A 21680-nucleotide genomic window follows, 5' to 3' on the forward strand; every position below is an offset into this window, starting at 1 on the left:
TATATCAATGAGAGTGACAGTAAGCTGTCATCATGTAACAGATAATCGTAAAGTAAACATGTTCTTGAACTCTGTTTTTCCAGGTGCAGATGGAAGTCTTCAACCCAGTCACGATTTTCAATCTTGATAAGAAAAGTAGTAGCATATATAAACAGTATCTTTTTGTACCTTATTTTAAAAAGAGATTTCTTTCTTTGCTTTGAAATTGACAGGAAAGAAACCACCAGTTCAGCAAAGCTACTTGAATCTTTCAAACGGGACATGGCAATCTGGAAGGAATGCTTTGGTTCCCAGAAAAACATCCACCCCTAAGATGAAGAAGTTGAATACTGAACCAAAGAAACAGGTGAGAAAAATGTAAAGATTCAATGTAGATTTCTTCCTGATGGGGGGTGCAAGTAGCGGGTGGGGGAGGGAGGAAGATGAGGTGTCCAAGTAGCAGCTCTCTGCTTAAAGATAATATCACACCTGTCCATATTATCCAACATTTTCTCACCCCCCCACCAATACACACACACTTGAAGCTGTCATCAAAAGCTATACTGTCATTGAGTTTGTAGCCCTTTGTGATTTTACCCACTATTGGCCAGGTTCCACCTACCTACTGTACTACCCGAGAGCTATTGACTAGAGTGCATAGACAAATTAAAGACAAAAAAAATGTAATTGTACCTTTTATTTTGATGGTAAAGTTGGTGTGACAAGACAGCAATCAGTAAATTTACTGTTTTACAAATGATGTGTGGGAGTAGGCTATACACACTCAGTGTCATGAGGGGGTGTTTTTGTGGGTAGTGGGAGGTAAAAATATGACAAATTGGAACAGAAATAAATCTTAAAAAAAAAAATAAAATCAGGAAAGTACATGCCAATTCAAAGAAAATAGTCGGAAACAGTTGCACGTAGTATCGTAGTAAATACAGAGAACTAGGCTTTGTCAGAAATTTTATGGCTACATCCGGCATTTTTATTATCTGTCTAGAAATTGGAAAGTTTAAATCAATAAAGCCTCCTCTGGTCACTCAAGTCCTCAGAATCAATCAGCGTGTAGTTGTCTACTGACTGGGTTTTTTACCAATCTGCTGATAGGTAGTGCATTGGTGGCCTCATAAATATTTGTAAACATTTATCCTGTGATGTTAGATTCTCTTTACCAAGGGAGATATCCCTGGGAAGTCTCTAGGCTATACAGCCTGTTAGAGCTTGAGTTTATTCAACCTTTTGACTGTAGGACCATTAAAAATTGAAGTCATCTGTCACATCATGGAGAAGAGCTGACATACTGTCCCCCCTTAGCAGGTTGTGAAATAGATAAGCAGACAGTAAACTTGAATGTTTCTATGGTTAGTTTTAGCTGTAATGAAAAGGAGTTTTTATTTTACAGTGTTTGTATTGCAAACGCCTAGCACGGAATATTTGAATTTGTTATCTCTGAAAACAGAATGTGTACAGAAGGATTTCTCCCTTCCTTCCCTTCCCTCCTCCTTCACAGTTATCCCCTTATGTTTCTTTTACACTATTCTATTCCTCTTTCTTTCATTGTCCTCCACCAGCCCTCCCCTGTCACAGTGTCCCTGGTTCAGTGTCCCTCCCATAATCCCTCTCGCAACCGATTATTTCGCATTTTTCCTGCCTTCATCCATTCATCCTCTGATTTACTAATTCTCTCCCCTACCCACTCCTATACCTTCCATCCTTCCCCATTCCTCTACCATCACACTGTTCTTTAATCCCTTTCCTCTCCTCTCGTCTCCTTAACCTGCCTCTTCCCTACCCGCTTCCATTATCTACTCCCTCTTCCCCCATCCTCTCTCCTTTATTTGAGGTATAGTACCTGTACCCCAAGTTTCCACAAAAATTGTTGCAAAATCTGCATCATTAACCTGTTTGCTTCTTTGTTTTATTTTGCTCCATTCATGTCATTGAAGTAATGGTTATGCCTTACACAATTTAACCAAGTCACCCGGAAATGCCATGAATGTTAGAAAACAATACAAACATCCAGACCCAGCAAATGCATCTCAATGGAGATTTATATATTTTTAATGAACTGCTATTTTGTGTTTCTTCATTCTCCTTAATGACTTTTGTTTCAAAAGGAAGAGAGAGTTAAGAAAACTCTTAGTGAGCAAAGTTGGCCATACCCGAGTATTCACTCTCACATGCTTGGAGTTGAACAAGCCTATGCACCTTCCTAGATGTCTTCACCCCAAATGGACATTAATGAGCAAATCATTTATTAAGCAAATTTGTGATTCAATTCTCAACATCATATTGCCCAACACACACTTTCAATTTTAATAGTACCTGTATATCAAACACATGGAAATTGCAAAATCTTAAAAATTGTGACTTTTACTTCATAGTTTTGAAAACGAAACTGTGTTGATCAATCTATAGAAATGAACTACGTTTTTTAATCTATGGGATTTTAGTATCAAAAACTGTTTGAAAATTGATGAAAATCAACTCAAAGAGCTGCTGTGCAGTGCACCTCCCACTGGTTTGCCCCGTTTAATATTGTGAAGTTGCTCCCAGCTTCTATTACCTGCATCAGAGGTCTTGTATGTTTTATATAATTTCTTTGGCAAATTACATTTTCTTTATTTGAGTCTTTATAGCAGGGCAAGGTTTGCACCACTGCATATGGTAATTGGCTGATATTACTACCTGGTCTACTTGGGAGTTTTTCTAAACCATATTTTGTACTGTGGTATTTGCTTGATTAAATGCTCCTATTAATAAAACAATCATCCTATGGGAATAATATGTCAAATTCAATAACATAATCATATTATTTGGGTATTTTACTCTTTACTGGTCTTTTCTTGTTATTAGACGGCCGTCCTTGGCCAATCCAACAGTGCGGAGATGGACTCCAAGCATCGCAGCCGGACAGTCTCTAAGCCCACCGCTGCGGAGAAAATCCAAAATACACTGCTGGTGGATAAGTCGATTTCCAAAACGGACCATCAAACAGTAGCGAAGGTACAGGAAAACACTGAAGGGAAAAATAGACAAGAGGAGAAATCATCTGAGGTGTCAGAGCTAGAGGCCTCTCCTCCGTACGATAAATCATCCGTTGAATCGATGAAGCAAGAAGGTAGTAGCTGGGAGATGGATAAAAGCAAAACTCGTTTAGAAGATGCTTTTAAGTCTGGTAGAGATGAGAGTCACTCGGAGGAGGATATGAGCAGTGTGAGAATCAACTCCGAAGGAGCTGCCCCCGTGGAGCCCTCACCCGATATTACCGAGGAGGTCGATACCGCCAAGCGGCGAAGACGAGAATGGCAACGAAATTTACTACGGAGTTACGAGGATAACGACTCTTCTCCGTTCGAGAGAAGCAGTATCTCGGCGGATCAGCAAAATACGGAGAGCCCGGCCAAACCATCGGTAGACGAGACGGAGAGGAAGATCGAAGACGAAGAGATCAAGGATACTTCGGACATCAGCGCAGATATCTCAAACATTAACAGCTCTGTCGAAAGCGAGCGAGATTCTCAGGACAGTCAAAGAGAGAGTGAATCTTACAGTGAAGTATTCGATCGTGTAGTCGACGATGATGGAAAGATCGGAAGTGTCGATTCCTTTCAAGAACGGAGTGAAAACGATTCCAAACAAGGTTTGTCAAATGTTGAGTCTGCAGATGAAAGTCTTTCAGTTATTACATCGTCCGATTTAAATCTCAGTATAAAGGATCCTGCGTCAGAAGAAGATAAAGACGGGAGCAAGAAGCAGAATAAGGAGGAGGAGTCTCTTCAGGAGGATAAATCTGGCAGAGGGGATAGAAAATCTGAAGTTGTTAGCAAGGATGAAACTAACACGACCAACAAGTCTTTCAAGATAAATGATGAACGGGAAGAAGTAGATATCGATATTTCTATGTCCAAAGAAGACGTAAAGTTAGGGAACGAAAAAACTAACATATCAACAGGAAAGGAAAGTCCCACTACCTCGAGTAAATCATCAGAGATTACGGAGAGTCCAAAGAGAAGTCTGGACAAAAACTCGGTTCTAGTAGAGAAAACGAATTTAAGAGACCTTGGGAAAAGTGAGAGAAAAGCATTTGTGAGTTCTCGGTGGAAGGAGCCAAAGAAAGCCAACTTTAGGGACATACAGAATCAGTTTCAGAGCGGATTTCAGAAAAAGAACGAAGGAAGGACACAAGACAAAGCATTGAAAGGTACGTTTAACGCAGATTAACGTAGATATCATCACTTTAGATACTTCGATTCCACTTTGTTGTATCTGAATTGATAAGGAATCTCTTCAGGAATCTTTTGTGTCCAACACAACAATGGTTTTGCTGCATTCTTCTCTCTTTACATTTGCAAGGATGACTATACTGACTCACCCACCGCTCCCCCACCCCAACCCCACACCCAGGACACACCTACATTTACCTTAGCAAATACTCACTTTCTGTGCAAGAGAAATAACTGTTTTCTTGGTTTCAGTCATATTTTCTAAGGAGTGTTTAAAAGCTCATCCCAAAGTTAGTACAAGGGCAAAAGGTTCCCTGTCCCCCTCCCCGATATTTGTTTACATATCTGCTAGCAAGGATATATGGAAGGGGGAGGGTGTTTTATTCATCCCATTGGTTCAAGGTACTGACATTGCATTAAATAACAGCTGTTGCATAGCTGTGCAGATTAATTTATATAACATAAATCCCAAAGTAAAGTTTGTCATCATTATGGAGGATTGAAGATTACCTGGAAGCCTACAGACTGTTCAGTAAGTTTCTATTAGTTCAAAGGAGGATATAACTTCACGATAAACACAAATTATGTTTTCACGTTGATTGTCTCTGTTCAATGAATGTCTCCTAAGATGGATCCAAGATCAATCAAGATCATGAAACTATTGTTAAACAAAATTCCAGCTGCATTCATGAGAGGAACTTCAGAGTATGTCTGTTTAATATATTATTATATGATATTTAATTGCTATATATTTATGTGGAATGGTGGAATTGAATATGGAATGCTGCCCTCATCACTCAACTTTTCGTTAAGAGCATCATTCACGTCCTTGGCTTGTCGCAGCCATTGCGGTTTGATGTATGTAATGTAATTGAAGCATTTGTGTTTAGTATTCACAAATTCAAGCATAATAAGTTGACATTTAACTTTCTGACTTTAGGCCAGTAATGATAATAGGTTTCAATGCAAAATGAGTTTGTTCTAGCTCTTCATGTCATCAGCATGAGTGTGGGTTATCTGTCCATCTAATCTAGATGCCCAGACATTCACCCACACAGGTGTAGAGTGGGGGAAGGAGAGGGAGCGTAGGAATCATTCCAAATTGGAAATACAGCCCCTTTCCTCCCCTCACACAGAGTCTGAGATCCTGCCCCAGATGTTTTAAAAGTGAGACAATTAAATGGCTTGGTGTGAGGAGAATATTAAAATGCTTCTTGAAGATTGAAACCAGTGACCATATATGACATCATATACCAACTTGTGTAAGTTGAAAGGAGTTCACAAACCTGACCGTCATTCTTGTTTAAATGTGGTAGAGATAACTGTCATGGACACTTCCCAAAACAGTCAAAGAAATATTATTCCATTTGGGAAATAACGCATATATATTTTAATATTCCTCCAAACTCAAGGTTGAGGACTTGATCAAGTCTAAATTAAGAACATCAAGCCACATGTGCTACAAGTTTTTATATATATTTTTTATTTATTACAATGTTTTTTTTTCTATGATGCAGAAGGGGTTTGTATTAAATTATTCAGAATCTAAACTATTGAGCCTCATAAACATGATGTCATAATGATCAGGTTTCAGTGTCAGTTTCAGTGTCAATACTGGTAACATTCTATCATTGAAAATATGAAATTTAAGAGAAACATTTGAGAAAGTAATCTTTAGATCTTTGTCATTTTTGGTGATGCTTGGATTTGTGTCTCCTTTGCCTCATTACTTCATTAGCATAGTAGATATGACAGAAGAGTACATTAATAAAAGTTGTTGCATGTATTACATTCATTCCATTTAGTATACTTATTGGGATGTACCAGTTTGGGATATTTAAGTCATAATGGATATAAGTATTGAGATAAAAGTAAACATGTATAAATAAGGGAATTAAATGATTATGTGATAGATTTGTTTCATTTCTGTGTCAGGTGTCAGAGGTAAAGTCAGCCAGGCAGCACTCCGTTTTAGCAGCCCAGATGTCACCCATTCAACCGCTAAGACCACCGTAAGAGGAACACCAGATTCTCCCGGAAGGACCAATGACAGAGGACTCACAGACCCCAAGAAGGGGTACCTCTCCAAGAGAGGAGACAGACTCGAAACGTCTGTGAGTGACAAGACCAAAAACAAAGCTGAAACACGAGAAGGCCGTCGAGAGGATGTTAGCATAGATAAAGAGACAAGCATTGACAGGGTACAGGAGGAGGAGTCACCTCCCAAATCAATTTACATGACCCCGGCAGGTACCCCTACATCACCTGACACTTTCTACACCCCCAAGGAATCATTCTCAGAGGGCAGCACACCCCGCAAGCCAGCAGAATCCAGATTAAGTTTGTCTGTTAATGGGGAGACAGGATTGTTACATTCCAAAAGAGTGAAGAAAGTTGAAGGGGACCAACAGAAGAAGCGAACGGTGAGTTTCCTCCAAACTTTTTTTCAATTAATTTCACATTTTTATCTCGACCATCACAGCTATATTTCCTTAAACATATCGAAGTGTCCAGTTTGACACATTTAACAATTAAATTGAAACTTTTTTCATGTAATTTCACGTTTTATCTCGACCGTCACAGCTATATTTCCTTAAACATATTGAAGTGTCCAGTTTGACATTTTTAACAATTAAATTGCGTAGATTGTGACTGAATATTTACGAATTTGTGTTCCATAAAGTGAGCAACTCAGCTCTGTTTTTTGAAGTTCTTTTATGATCCCATGCAGATATTTCTTTGTTAATTATAAACCAAACGATCTGCGGTGCACATCTTAGTCAAGAGATGTCATGTGAGGCTATCAGGGAAGCTAGAGTACCTTATTGAAATTATTTATGAAGGAATGATATTGAACAGAAGAATATATTTTCACTCACAACAAGATTAAAGCTCATAAAATTAGTCCTAACTTTTAGCTTGCAAAATTTATACTTTAAAAAGTACTGATTATTATTATTATTAAAATTAAAATTATTCCATAAGGTAAAAAGGTCTTTATTTGTTGACAGTAAATTTACCTCATGGGAGGAATGAATTGGAATGAGCTGTGTAAAATGTCTGCTAGAGTTTGACTATGAGTGACCATTATTTGACTTTTCTAGCATATTTGGGGCTACTCCTACTGATGACCTTTTATTCAAACCAGTAAACCCTCAGGATAACATGTAAACAGCCTCATTGCTTTATGACATTTGATGGTTATTAATAATAATAATGAACATTTTTAATGCACGGGAGTACTTGAGAAAGACGCTCATGCCGCAGTGAAACTACAGTGAGAAAGTGCAAAGCAAGTATAAACAGACAATAAAAAATAAGATAACAAAAGGGTAAAGACAATTAGAAGATGTTGAGTTATAGAAACAGATGTGAATTCAGTTTAGATTTGAATGACACAAGAGAAGGAAAGAGTTTGATGGATTCAGGTACTTTGTCGCAAAGATGTGGGACAGCAGAAACAAAACAAAACAAAAAAAGGACGTTTATTCCGAGAGCACAATTCACGAGATGCTCTATAACGCTGTGACAGCTCTGTATAAGTCTGGGCCAATTGATTAATAGCCTTTTCCTTCTTCACTTTTACATCAGCTAGCTTTATAATATTTTGGAATTTATAGAACCAATTTGTCCATACTTTTCAAAAATTGGAGCATTAGAAACTTTGGAAAAATATCTTTAGGAAGTTTGAGCAATATCAGCACAAAATATTTTTAGCAAATTAAGTTCACCTTTGTGGGCTCTCTAGTCTTTCTCTGCTATCTCCTTTAACCAACCTTCCCCCTGCCCTTTCTGCCTGCCCCCTCTGCCTGCCCCCTCTGCCTGCCCCCTCTGTCTGCCACTTCCCCTTTCCTTATTGGTAACACCTTCCTTTGAGTTTTATGGTAGTATTCAACAGATCAAATCTTTGAATTTGTTGAAATGGTGAAATATTTCCCTTCCTGTCTGTAGTGAATTTTTCTCTCACCTTGTCGCCATTTCAGTCATCAAGATTGTTTCTTTCTTGAATATTACTTTACTGAATGACTTTTCTTCAAAACCATGTCACTGCAAAAACAGAATATTTCATCAAAAAATAAGGAAAAAAAAAAGGGGATAAAAAGAAAAGCAAAACAGATGAAAGACAAGTACACCGAAAGGACCCCCCCCCTAAAAAAAAAAAAATTAAAATGCCAAAATATTGTCATTTAGCGTTAAATATTTACAACAGAGGAACATGGTTATGAAAATGTTGATTGATGTACACAATTAGCGCGTTATCGAATATCAAACAGGGAGTTTATAAATACGCAGAGTGCTGCAAAGAGCATGCTGTGTGCCATGAGTCGCATTTACTGAAATTACCGGACCCCAAGGAATACATTCCAACGTTGACGAAGAATGAGGACGAGGAGGAGGAGGAGAAGGGAGAGGAACATGTGAGCATTCCTTCAGTTGATGGTATCTCGCTGTGTGCAGCACATTCTTGGTAGGGTGTTGGTTGTCCCTTCAGCCCTTGACCTTCAAAGGCTTGATTACTGGTTCGGGGATGTTTTCGTGGGATATGTGATACAGAGGTATTCGAAAGGTGCCAGATTTAACTCTTAAATTCAAAGACTGATGTCTCCTTTGCTGGTTTGGATTGCACACTTTCTCTGTGTAGTGATCGAGTGCAGTGTAAAGATTTACAAAGAAAATTTATAGATATGAATCTTTTGTATAGGGGAAGGGAGAGGGGGGGTGTTAGGAAAGAAGCACAGGGGAAGGGAAAGGGTGTTTAGGAAAGAAGTGCAGGGGAAGGGAAAAGGGGGTTTGGAAAGAAGCATAGGGGAAGGGAAAAGGGGGTTTGGAAAGAAGCATAGGGGAAGGGAAAGGGGGTTTGGAAAGAAGCGCAGGGGAAGGGAAAGGGGATTAGGAAAGAAGCGCAGGGGAAGGGAGAGGGAGTTCGGAAAGAAGGGCAGGGGAAGGGAGAGGGAGTTTGGAAAGATGCGCAGAGGAATGGAGAGGGGATTAGGAAAGAAGCGCAGGGGAAGGGAGTGGGGATTAGGAAAGAAGCGCAGGGGAACGGAGAGGGGATTAGGAAAGAAGCGCAGGGGAAGGGAGTGGGGACTAGGAAAGAAGCGCAGGGGAACGGAGAGGGGATTAGGAAAGAAGCGCAGGGGAAGGGAGTGGGGATTAGGAAAAAAGCGCAGAGGAAGGGAGAGGGGTTTAGGAAAGAAGGGTGGGGGAAGGTATTGCACTTTCGATAAAGGTCAGAGGTACCATGTTTAGGATTTTACTTTTGGAATTAGTTTTCCATTCTTTATTAAATACTCAAACATTTTTATTCCATTTTGTCGTTAGATATTTGAAGCAAGTTAATTATTATATAATAAGGATATCTCAGTGAGACCATGTCGAGTAGTAAACTCAACATGGTTGAATGAAGTGTCACCATTATTTGGCTTCCTAGCGTATTGTGGGATTAAAACTGTTTATAGTGACCCTTTATGCTTTCATCAAATTACCTATTAGGGAAGTTTCAAAGAGTTTCGTCTCCCCAAATTATTGTTTAAGGGAAGTTTTAAGTGAGTTTGTATTCCCCAAATCATTTCTTCGATAGGGAAGTTTGTTTCCGATTGTTGTGCTCCACTTCCTTGCAGGGAAGTTTCGTAGATTTTATTACTCCTCTGGTTCATTGTATGAAGGTGTTTCGTTTGATTTTTCATAACACTAGTCACAAGTTTCAAACAGACTATTAGCTCCCTCCCCGGGTTGGGAAGAATTATTCGCACCACCTTTATTGGTTAAGAAATACCGAAGTGTCATCTTCATTTTCTTTCTTCCCAAATTTAAGTAATGAAACGGGTAAAAATGATAAGCCATTTTAAAATTGTCTTTTCTTCCTTCCCCTCAAGACAAGTTTCCCTAAAATTGTCTTGCTATCGGGCTCAGGTGTGCTCAACCATTTTCACACGTTACGGTAATGGTTTTCTCACTAGCCAAATTGCCAGTGAGTTTAATATTTAAAGCAGTATGCTATATATGTTTATTTATAGAAACATTATGGAGTTCTTTAGTCAAAAAGAAAGTTTCTTAATTTAAAGTGTCTTGTTTTAGTCATTGGTAATTCCACATCCAACATAGATTTAATATCCTTCATCAATCAATTCCTAAATGATAATTTGACAATGTATTTCCACCTTTCTGCTGGGTTCAATAATTAAATTCTACACTTGAGTAGGTACAAACTTTGTTCTTGGTTAGTTGACAAAGGAAACATGATTGATTGATTCATTGATGACAAGTAGCAAAATAATTTGCAATGATATTTTCATGGTTTTATGATGATTAAATAAAGACGTATTTCAGTAGTAACGTTTGCTCTTTTGAACTACAAAGTTACTGTGTTACCGTATCCATAGTTCTAGAGAGCTGCCTCTCCAATCCGTCTTTAAATTGCTTGAAACCTCAGTTCCGGGATCCAATGTATGTTATGACCCAACAGAAAATTCAGCTTGATGATGAATTTCGTTGTAATACCTCCACTGGAGGGCAGAATGAATATCACATTGCTGTATACCAATCCTGTAACATAACATGTAATACAGGATCTGTTCTTATCCCGATCAGTATAAAGGGGATGCTATTGGAAGAGGGGTGAAGGCTGACTGGTGGGGAGGGGGATGGTGATTTTGGGAGTTAAGAATGGAGACTTGAGGGGGTTGGCGGGGGAGAGTGGTTATGAAAAGAGTTGCTAGCTCATTTGATCATGTTAATGTAGATAAGTTATGCATTAATTTATGTAGTTTTGTATATATTTGTTCCCTCATTAAAACCATTTCTAAGTAAGTCCACACACAAAATGAACCACAATTAGTATTCCAATCTTAATACACAGCCTTATCTGTTGCTCATGACCCAGTTCTCAGGTACAGTAGTCTTTTAATCTCTACTAGAGATGCTGAAGGCATTTTGTTTATTTAATAATATTGTCCTTTGAAGAGGTGTCTATAAATATTATCTTCTTTACTATATGAAATCAACCACACTTCATGGAGGCATCCTCTACTGCTGATAATGGCAGGACGGCTTTCTGAAAATGACACGTTGGGGAAATAGTTGTTCAATTAGTTGCTAAAACCTGAAGAGGGGAATTGTTTCTGCTAAAATGTGGGTGTCAAGTACGTACAGTATATAACTGTCCCGAAGGCATGCGTACTGTACTGTAACCGTACAGTACATCAGCATCAACACTAGCATTGTGCATACAGCAAAAACATCCAAAATGTATTGAATGGTATTTAATGGGACAGCAAGCCTCACCGACTTGAAGCTGATAGGTCACAGAGCTCCTCATTCTTTTTAACATGCAAGGCTGTCTAGCCATATGATTGTAGGATATGTCATTCACTATTAAATCCAATTGAAACATTGAAACAACAAACTGGTATGTACTGCAGCTAAAACTTTAAAAGTCATTAAATGTGCCCAATTAATGTATTCAAGGAAAACCCACTGAAGGTGAACAAAACCCTGTCTGACTTCAAATCTTAGAGTAAATTATGTAACTCACTTGAATAAATTTAATATTTTAACGAGAGTGGCTGGCTCCCTCCTACTACTAACCATCCTTACAATTTGGAATTCTCTTTTCAACACTCTCTCTCATTTAATTAAAGCTTTGATTATTCCATTTCTCCAATCCCACTCCTTTTTCCTAACCCACCACACCATACAATACCCTCTCCTCATCCTCCTCATCTCATCCTCTACATGCTCCTCATATCCTCATCTCGTCTCTTGATCCTCCTCATCCTCATCTACTCATCCTCCTCATCCTCCTCATCTCGTCTCTTGATCCTCCTCATCCTACTCATCCTCCTCATCTCATCCCCTCATCCTCATCTCATCTCCCCTCATCCTCATCTCATCTCCCCTCATCCTCATCTCATCTCCCCTCATCCTCATCTCATCCTCCTCATCCCCTCATCCTCCTCATCTCATCCTCCTCATCTCATCCCCTCATCCTCATTTTATCTTCCTCATCTCCTCATCCTACTCATTCCTCATCCTCCTCATCCTCCTCATCCCCTCATCCTCCTCATCCTTCTCATCCTCCTCATCTCCTTATCCTCCTCATCTTCTCATCCTCCTCATCCTCCTCATCCTCCTCATCCTCCTCATCCTCCTCATCCTCCTCATCCTCCTCATCTCCTTATCCTCCTCATATCCTCATCATCCTCATCATCCTCATCCCCTCATCCTCATCCCCTCATCCTCCTCATCTCATCCTCCTCATCTACTCATCCTCATCCCCCATCCTCCTCATCTCATCCTCCTCATCTACTCATCCTCATCCCCCATCCTCCTCATCTCATCCTCCTCATATACTCATCCTCATCCCCCATCCTCCTCATCTCATCCTCATCCTCCTCTTCTCATCCTCCTCATCTCATCCTCCTCATCTCATCATCCTCATCCATGTGATGAATTACCTACCTACTGTATATATACTTGGTTTCTGTCATTCTATGAGACATGTTAGATGATGCCAATCCCTTCCTTGACAGGTCTAGGCATCTGTACTTTTCTAATACACTTGACTCTCTCCATACAAGGTCATGTTGACAATGTTTTTTTGCTGTCTATATTTGTCAATCTTACAATATGTACAAGAAATCTGAGCTATTTCAAAGAACTTCACTATAATGTTACCGTACGATGACTATTTCTGGTTGCTCTGTGCAAAATGTGATGAAATTTAAGTACCAACTGATTAGTTGTTTCTTATCTCTAAAGTTGTCTAAAGCTCACCAGGGCCCCGTTCCACAAAGAGTTACGCTTGATCTTAAGTTTGATCGATCGTGCGTAAGTCAGCTGATCGAGCGTAAGTTTGATATCAAACTTATCTCCGTTCCACAAAGAAACTTACGCTTGATATCAAGCGTAAGTTCGATCCGATCATGCGTAACTTTAAGTAGTGATCCAGATCATTCGTAAGTATGATACTTTGCTATGGTAAGCAATTGATATACAATTTGTTTAGTTTCTTACTGTTTACATGTAGATGTAATAAAATGTAAATTGTATATACTTGTGCACAAATGGCGTTATATTTGTATCAGCAAGCTGGTCAACAACGTAATTATCGAATTTATCGTTGAATTCTACCAAGAGAGAGAATTTTTAGAGACAGACGGCAGTCTTTTGAACTTTACAATGATACCAAAGATAAAGGTTTACTAGGCTTGGCTGTATGACTTTGGCAAAGTTAGAACAACCCACCAACAGAAGTAGGGCTCTGTCGGCCAGTTTGCAGGTTATCAATGCACTAAGATTTCATGAATTACGATCAAAAAGTGCCTTAGCAGAGTGTGCCTCTATACACGGATGCAGCAAGTCATCTGCCTCACGGGCATTGAGGAGGGTTACATGAGCATTGGTTCAAATCCGAAATGATGAAATTCAGTTCCTAACCACTCCAGCCTCTGTGACCAAGGCTCGAGGGATTTATTTTTTGGTAGCAGGATTTCCGCAGGTTGTGGGTACAGTATATGGGACATTGACTGGAATCCGCGGTTGTAACTATTGGCCGGATGAGTATGTATTTGTTAGCAGTACAGGTAGACATGCAATCAGTTTGAGGACCACCAACTTCAAGGGATACTTCTTGGGGACTATGGTTATCCTCTACAGCCGTGGTTGATGACGCCTATTCAGAACTCGAAGAGACCTCATTCAATAAGTAAGCTTATAAAAACCAAAACATATCGAGGTATGGTATCATATCTATATGGTATCTATTTATATACCGCTTTCGATTTGTCCAAAAAGCACACACACAAAATCACACTCAATAGTATCAGTTATTACTGTATATTGTAGTTCACCATACGGACAAAAATTGACATAAATTACTTAATAGTGAACACTGAAATAAACAGCTGTCTTCAAAGTTATAGTTATTCTTTAATCAAGGGCGTAGGAACCGAGGGGGCTGGGGGCGCCAGCCCCCCCCCCAGTGAAAAATATGGTGGGGCAGAAGTATCATTCCGCCCCCCCCCCCCGCTTCGCAAGTCAGAAAACCCCTTTTTCATTTCTCAATAAATGATATACATCATTCGTCATTTTACTCAGAACATTTTGGCAGAAAAATTCCATTTGAAGCACCAACAGGCCAGGTGAAAATGCAAAATTATTTACAGAATGGAGTAGGTGTTGAAGTGTGCTATATTGCACCAAATTTCATCTGAGGCCACCTGGAAATGCAAAAAAATTCCAAAGGGGAGGGGGACACCCCCTCCCCCTAGACCCCTCCCCCAGGCCGGCCATCAGTCTTCAGCCCCCCCAATCAAAAGTACCTTCCTATGCCACTGTCTTTAATTGCAGTGCTCAGACAAGGACACAAGCCAAAATTGAGCATGTCAACAGCCAGCTCAAGAACAAATTTTGATGTCTGCTTGGCGATGGCATGCAAATAGAACCAAAACTCTTCCCCTATCCTTGTTTACTTAAAACGAGGCAAATTAGTTTTGGCTGTATATAGTGTCAGCAAAGAATATGAATGTCATGTCAACCAAACATTTTGCATTTTCAAATTCCACATGCATTCGAGCAAAAAAAAAACAGTTCTGACATTCTAAAATAACTTTAAATCGCATTTTGAATTTTATTTAAGTTATATACTTTTTAAGAAAAAGTCGCCCAGGAAAGAACCTGGGCACGAACACCAAACTACCAAATGACTGATCCGCTCTCAACCCTAGTCTCCTTGCATCGGAACTGTGACTGTGTGATCATCGTCGGGTGTGCATAACCATTCCCCTCGAAAGAGAACAGATACTACACATGATCTTAGCAAAAGGGCAGAAATTTAAGTTATGTTGACCATCAATTTAGTTCCAGTAGTATACTGTACACCCGATAGAAATTTAATATCTAAGGCAGATAGTTTACAAGCTAAAAATAAGTATCTAAAGTTGACCTACAATGCTGTTACATAATGAACGGTTCAGAAATTACATTCAACTCAAAGATGGTTGAAAAGGCAGTGTACAATCCTTGATCATTAATATTATCTACAACTCCCTCTCAGATGGTTTTCCTATTCAAGAAGTAGTTCACTTGTATATGCAATAAAGCTACATTAGTAAAAAAAACCAATAGGCCTATATTCCACGTAGAAGAGTACACTATAGTGTAGGCTGTGTAATTATAACAGTGAGACAGTATAACTGGCTTCTTTGGCCTGGAATGAACTGTTGGGGCATGGGTTGACTGCCTGTTTGGTGACATTTCTGTTGGTGCATGTGAATCCTGTGAATAGAGCAAATGAAAACAATTGATCAATTACAAGATACTCCTTTAACCCTTCCATTATGGATGCCGTCATCTTTATATGGTGTAACAATAGAATAATTGCATATAATTTAAAATTCTGTGAAAGGCTTTTTTCACTTTGGAAAAAGGTAACTATTTTTCCTTTTTATTCCCTTTATCTTTTTCAAAATTATTCATCAAGGGTACCAAAAACATATTGTGCATGATATTAAGTTGGAGTGCTGTAAGTTTTTCTAGGCTTTTACAATTTGACTTCTGGTGATCACAAATGACCTTTAACCTCCACCAAAAACCATAGGCTTCTTGTACTCAAATTCAAATTGGGTCTTTTAACATGTATATCAAAAATAAATTGTACCTGTGATGACTCGCTTAAAAAGCAGCCAAAGGGTCGGTCTTTGATGTCCCGAGAGCAGGGCCTCGTAAACAGGGCTGTATACAGCTGCTGGCCCTCCACCTAAAATAAAATGATATGAACATTGTTTATCAATTTGGATTTTACTATGTGTCAAGAAAAATGTGATGGATGTGAGGTGCCCATAAATGCTATTTACCTGTTGCATGTTTAGCTCTTTGATTTTTTTGGCCAAAATCTTCAAATCTGACCACTTCATTTTTAGTTCAGAAGCAATGTCCAGCTCGACCAAACAATTTATCACGATTTTCTTTGACAAACTGGCAAAGAATAAACATTTCTTGCCGGGAAAAATTTTCTTCCTGGATTTCTTTCTTTTGAGTTAGACTAGGAAAAATGGTTACTGTGAAAATTGTCAAGTTATCATTAACGACTCAAGAACACTGTGCTCAAAACTTAATGAGCCAGCCTTGGTAATACCAGGATAAACCCCATGACCTCTATTTTGAGTTCCAACAGTCAATGGCTATAGGCAAGCAGCACACACAGCTGCTCATCCCATTGAACAACTTTAATTGTAATTACTTCTCAAGCCATGTCCCTTGAAATATGATCACTTAAAACGTGTTTGTATTTTGTAGTAGAGTCCCAGCCCGACTTAGCTACTTTGGCCTTGTCTAAGTGGGCAGATAAAGTTGCTTGCTTTGTGTGCACCTAGCAAGGAAGGTCCATAATAACAAAAACCCTGTTTGCCTGCAGTGTTGCCTTTCAAAAAGACGACTTCCGATATAACAATGCTTTAGGCCTAGACTGAAACAATCCAAAATAAATCATTTTACATCACTAAGGATGTAAACTCCTGGTCAGCTCAAGTGCAGCCAAAAGAAACATAGTGTATACCATGAAGCTATCTGTTTATAAGCTCCATGGGTATACAAATCAGACGTTAGTTTGTGTAGGTTAGGCCCTGTAGACTTACAGTAGGCTATTACTGCTTTATTTTTGTTTTGTGGACTTTAAAAAAAATAAGGCTAAAAAATTAGTCGAAAGCAAGGTGACTTTCACTTTTGTTCAGAATTAAGCCTATAAGTATAACTTAAGGGGTGCAAGTCCAATAACTATACCTCTCTCTTTAGTCTGGACTCTGGACTTCATACAGAGTTCCTTACTACGAAATTGACAATTTATCAATATCAGTCAATGATCCCACTTGTAATCATTAGCCGGGTACCGTTATAGGCCTAAGTATACTTGTATAGTCTTGTAATAATAAGTCGTCCGTGTAATAATACAGGCGTATACTTATGTAGTTTATCCTTTATACAGTAGTCATTTGCTAATATAAATTTGTGCTACTGCTAGGCCTAAACTTTAGAAAAGACGTAGACAGGCCTAACGTTGTCCCGTGTATTCCTCTAGGCTCTAGTACATAGCCTACATATAACACTGACTGCCTGTATTAAACTAATTTAACGTACCAAGTTGGCAGATAAAATGCGGTCTACGGAGGATCTTTCAATGTTTTTGAGTCGTAACACACAACGAACCAGTGCAATAAAATATGGCAAAGGTTATTCTTGTAAAGATTGTGGTTAAATGTTTATTCTGACACATTTATCTGATATTTACTCACCATTTTGATGACATATAATGTGCCGACAGGTTGTTCGCCGTGTCAAAACTTCGGAGACACAAGTGATTTGAGGTCACGAAAGGTCACAGTAGCCTCGTTCACTAACCAAATATTAATTAAAATCATGCGTAGCGTAAGTTTGATTTTGTGGAACGCTACTTAACGATCGAACTTACGCTACGATCAATCGCATGAGAATCGAACTTAAGTTTGATCTTAAGATCAAGCGTAAGTTAGTCTTTGTGGAACGGGGCCCAGGTCAAGGTTAAAGACAGATGCCTCAGGGACATGGAAAAAAAAAGTAATGCATGTTTGGGGGTAGTTAGGTTGAAATTTAATTATTGAAAACCCCTGAAGTATTTCTCTAGGAACGTCTTTGGTGCGTAATGTGAAGGAAGCTGCCAAAATCTACATATGTTACTTTGCAGAGTAACATGAGCATAATAAGAAGGCAGGTTTAATGATCAAGGGAGGGGGGAGATGGGTAGGGGGAGATGGGTAGGGGAATGGGGCCATTGATATGTGGAAGGCTTCCTTATACCTTCCTAAGCCCTGTCTTGGTTCTATAATAAATTAGAAATAATAATTTAGTGGTGACATTTTAAATTTATGTATCAGAACTGATCCAAGTTATGATTGTTCAGAAATACTGTAGAGCTTTTATCCCATACTGAAAGAAGTTTACCTCAATAATTAGTTAGGGAGTGGGAGGGGAGTTGGGAAAGGAGTGGAAGAAATTGGAGTAGCTAAGGAGGAGATAAGAAGGAAGGTGATTAGAGTAGTTTTTCAAGTCAAAGTAGTTGTCAATTTCTTTCAGAGGCAGCACTTTCCTTACATCTAAAAATTGATTGCCTTCACACATATTCCATGATCCACTTCATGAATTAAACTAGAAATGTATCTATCCTTTCTTCCCTGCCCCCTTTTTTCCCAATCTTTTTGTCATGTTAGTTTGTGTTAATTGACCATAGCATAGACAATTTGGCATGTAGGCTCTAGCTTTATTGTTTATTTTCTCCCTGTTTTTTGTTTATTTTGTTATTTATTGATGCTACAAGAACAAGGTTTGTATTGATAGCATATATATATTGATGCTAATACATTTGGTTTAATTACAGTTTGCAAAACAGTACACCTACACTTTGTGAATTAAATTGTAATTAATTTCTTTCAGCATACCCTGCCTGCCTTTAGTAAACCATTGAACGTATTTCAAGAATCTTTCGTCCCTCGGGACAAATCCCATCATTTTATGCACGGGCAATGGAAGATATCACACACTTAAGACACCATGTTGTTACTATGATAAATAGAGAAAGGGAACTAGCTACCAGTATTAAGCAGAAGTTGTCACCCCTGACACAAGCATTCAGTGTCCCATATACAGTATGTTGACAGCAGTAACTAACTGTGTAGCTTTAGCAGTCGTTATTAGCTGGCATGCTGGCAGTAACGATCCCTTGTCTTTGGTAGACGGCTCGTCGTAAGGAATTGTGGAATAAATACATTTGCCTTTGAGGTAAGTGGTGAATGCCTTTAGGTTCTTTATAAGAAGAGGTGTACAGTACTCCATAGTATGTTAATGGACTCGGGCATATTGAACTATAGATATATACATTTAGGAAAGTGTTTGACACAAGATTAACACAAAAAAAGCCAATGCTAATTAAATAGGTAAAGTTGTGTTTTCAATCTTACCAACTTTACTAAAAAGTTTTCTCAAAAAAATGACAACTTTTTATTGTCTGAATGAGGGTTTCAGAGCTGTACAAGGTGAACAAATATTAGTTTCAATTATGTTCCAATTGCAGAAAACATTTGAGTAGAACTTAAAGTGAGAAACTTTGACTTGTTGGAAATCAGGTCACTTCAGACGGGATTTGTAAGATGTTGTGTCAGTACCGAATTAACGTGAATGGTGTCAGTGACTTAGTTTATGACTGTGGTAGTAACTTTGAGAATAGGCCTACGGTACCCTCTGCTTGAGTATGTTAAAGGTATACAGTGTTATTAAAGAAGTATGCTGTTATAGTCTTGTAGATAACCAAAAGGATATAGTTTATAATGGAAAATATAATCTGAGTTGACTAACATCTTTTTATCTGCCAGTTATATTAAGCATACTTTAATATCTGTGTATCTAACTTAAGCGTAATGCATATATTGGATGTTTCTTGGGTTTAGGTTGGCAGTATTAGTAATACCTTTGTTTCATAATTAATGCAAGTAAATGCATAGACAATCAAGCACACATGTTAAATAACTTACATCAGTTGTAGTTGAAATTGTTTTGAAATAATAACTGTTTACAAACAGTGACATTTTGAGGGAAAAAAAATCAGAAAAGTCATCTTTGGTAGATGGTCTTTTCTTCATGACTTAAACAGACAATTAAAATGTATCCAAAGGTCCTTAAAAAAAAATCTTTGTTTTATGCAACTTTTAGAAATGGAAAATGTATACATTGACACCCTCTCCCCCCCCCCCCCCAAAAAAAAACAAGTAGGCCTCTTTTGTGGCTGATAGTGTTAAGAAGGCGTATCTTTCCTGAGCAGTTTTGAATTAATTTTTAGATAAATTTCTAAATCCATTTGAACTTTTTTGGTAATGAATTGACTTCGTATTGACATTACATTCCATCACTTATAATTGTAAGAAGCTGGATTTAGATTTTAACTTAATTTGACAAGGGTGTGAGCCTCAGCTTTTGCTGTTGGTGTATATGCAGTCAATTAATCAAGATTCAATCAATACACGTGTCACATAGGTGTTGATGTTTAAATTACCTGACCAGTACAGAACTGTTCGTCAAGGTACAGATAAAGTAATCATCTTAAGTCTTCCTCACTCTACTCAAACTCTATAAATGTTGATCTCTTCTTTGAAAGGAGGATCTAGAGGACAGCAACAAATACTGAAGCTACTTTGCTCGTTAATTACCTTCCTCCTAAATTTTAGAAAAACAAAACCCCTTTTGTGAATTTAAGAAGCTGAATGGAACCAAAATATCCTCTATTTTCTGTGACAATATCATTCATTGAATGAAACTGTCATCTTGCTTAGATTAAAATATTTGCAATTATTGGATATATTTAGGTTTCCATGTCACTCTGAAATAACATGTTTAATCTCACCTATGATTAAATTTTTCTAACAAAATTGGGACTTGATCATGGGTCTTATGACCATCAAATGAAGCTGTAAAGCTTGGCTCACTGTCAGGTAAAAGTTGAGTTATATGTTTAACAGATAGTGAAAGCCATACAGACACAGACCATGTACTACACATAAGTCATATATATCCTGTCTGAATGGCTTTTGATATACTCAGCTGCCACAAGACTCGTTGGTTTTTAATATGTTTGCAGTTTATACAGACCCATATAATTAATGGCAGAGGCTGGTCGGTGATGGGACATATCCACAGACTGGGAGTAGTGTGTCTTACAGTGGGTTTAGCATTAAGTTAGTGTTTTTACCAACAAATAGGTTTCGCATCACCATCAGAAATGCATGAATCACTGACTAATCGTAGAAGAATAATATTGTCACCCCTAATCTGGGAATTAAATCCTGGAGTAGTGTTGTCTTACAGTAGGTTTAGCATTAAGTTAGTGTTGTTTACCAACAAATAGGTTTGGCATCACCATCAGAAATGTATGAATCACTGAATAATCATAGTAGAATAATATTGTCACCCCTAATCTGGCAATTAATTCCTGGAGTAGTGTTGTCTTACAATAGGTTTAGCATTTAGTTAGTGTTTTTCCAACAAATAGGTTTGGCATCACCATCAGAAATGCACAAATCACTGAATATTCATAGAAGAATAATCTTGTCACCCTAATCTTGGGTTTAATTCCTAGCCTTTGTTCATCTATCCTTCATTTCATATATTTCCATTAAGTTTGGGACTTTTTAGACCATGGGCATGGTAGGCACTAAAGATGTCTCTCTTTCAACAGACTTGTTTCTATGTTTGCGTATTATAACTACTTTAACAACCTTACTTGGACCAACAAAGATTTGTTATATAAAAGCAATCTTAGCAATAAATTATCATTGATTTGTCTGCATCTATAACTTGAGGTATTTCAGCCAGAGTATGTTATTTAATGTTAAAGTCTTCAGATAAGTTTTTGGCATTAACCTTTTGTTATCATCAACATAGACACATACATGT

At 38.2% G+C, this 21680-nt stretch overlaps 1 protein-coding gene and 1 long non-coding RNA gene across 6 annotated transcripts in view; one reads left to right on the forward strand and one right to left on the reverse strand.

The window, feature by feature from the left end:
- The window catches only part of LOC139980590 (uncharacterized), a 91380-nt gene that overhangs the window by 37275 nt on the left and 32425 nt on the right, over positions 1–21680 (forward strand). For all 5 annotated transcript variants that reach the window (XM_071992336.1, XM_071992337.1, XM_071992340.1 and 2 more), the window contains 3 exons: positions 213–346; positions 2839–4186; positions 6144–6631. In XM_071992336.1, the coding sequence (XP_071848437.1) occupies positions 213–346; positions 2839–4186; positions 6144–6631 (1970 nt within the window). The remainder of the gene's footprint in view (positions 1–212; positions 347–2838; positions 4187–6143; positions 6632–21680) is intronic.
- LOC139981031 (uncharacterized) lies at positions 15092–17757 on the reverse strand. Its single transcript, XR_011797769.1, has 3 exons — positions 17498–17757; positions 15868–15966; positions 15092–15485 (listed from the first exon to the last, which is right to left on the reverse strand). It is a non-coding gene; the product is annotated as an uncharacterized lncRNA (long non-coding RNA).

This window comes from Apostichopus japonicus, chromosome 15 (genome assembly GCF_037975245.1).
Source record: "Apostichopus japonicus isolate 1M-3 chromosome 15, ASM3797524v1, whole genome shotgun sequence".
NCBI lineage: Eukaryota > Metazoa > Echinodermata > Holothuroidea > Aspidochirotida > Stichopodidae > Apostichopus > Apostichopus japonicus.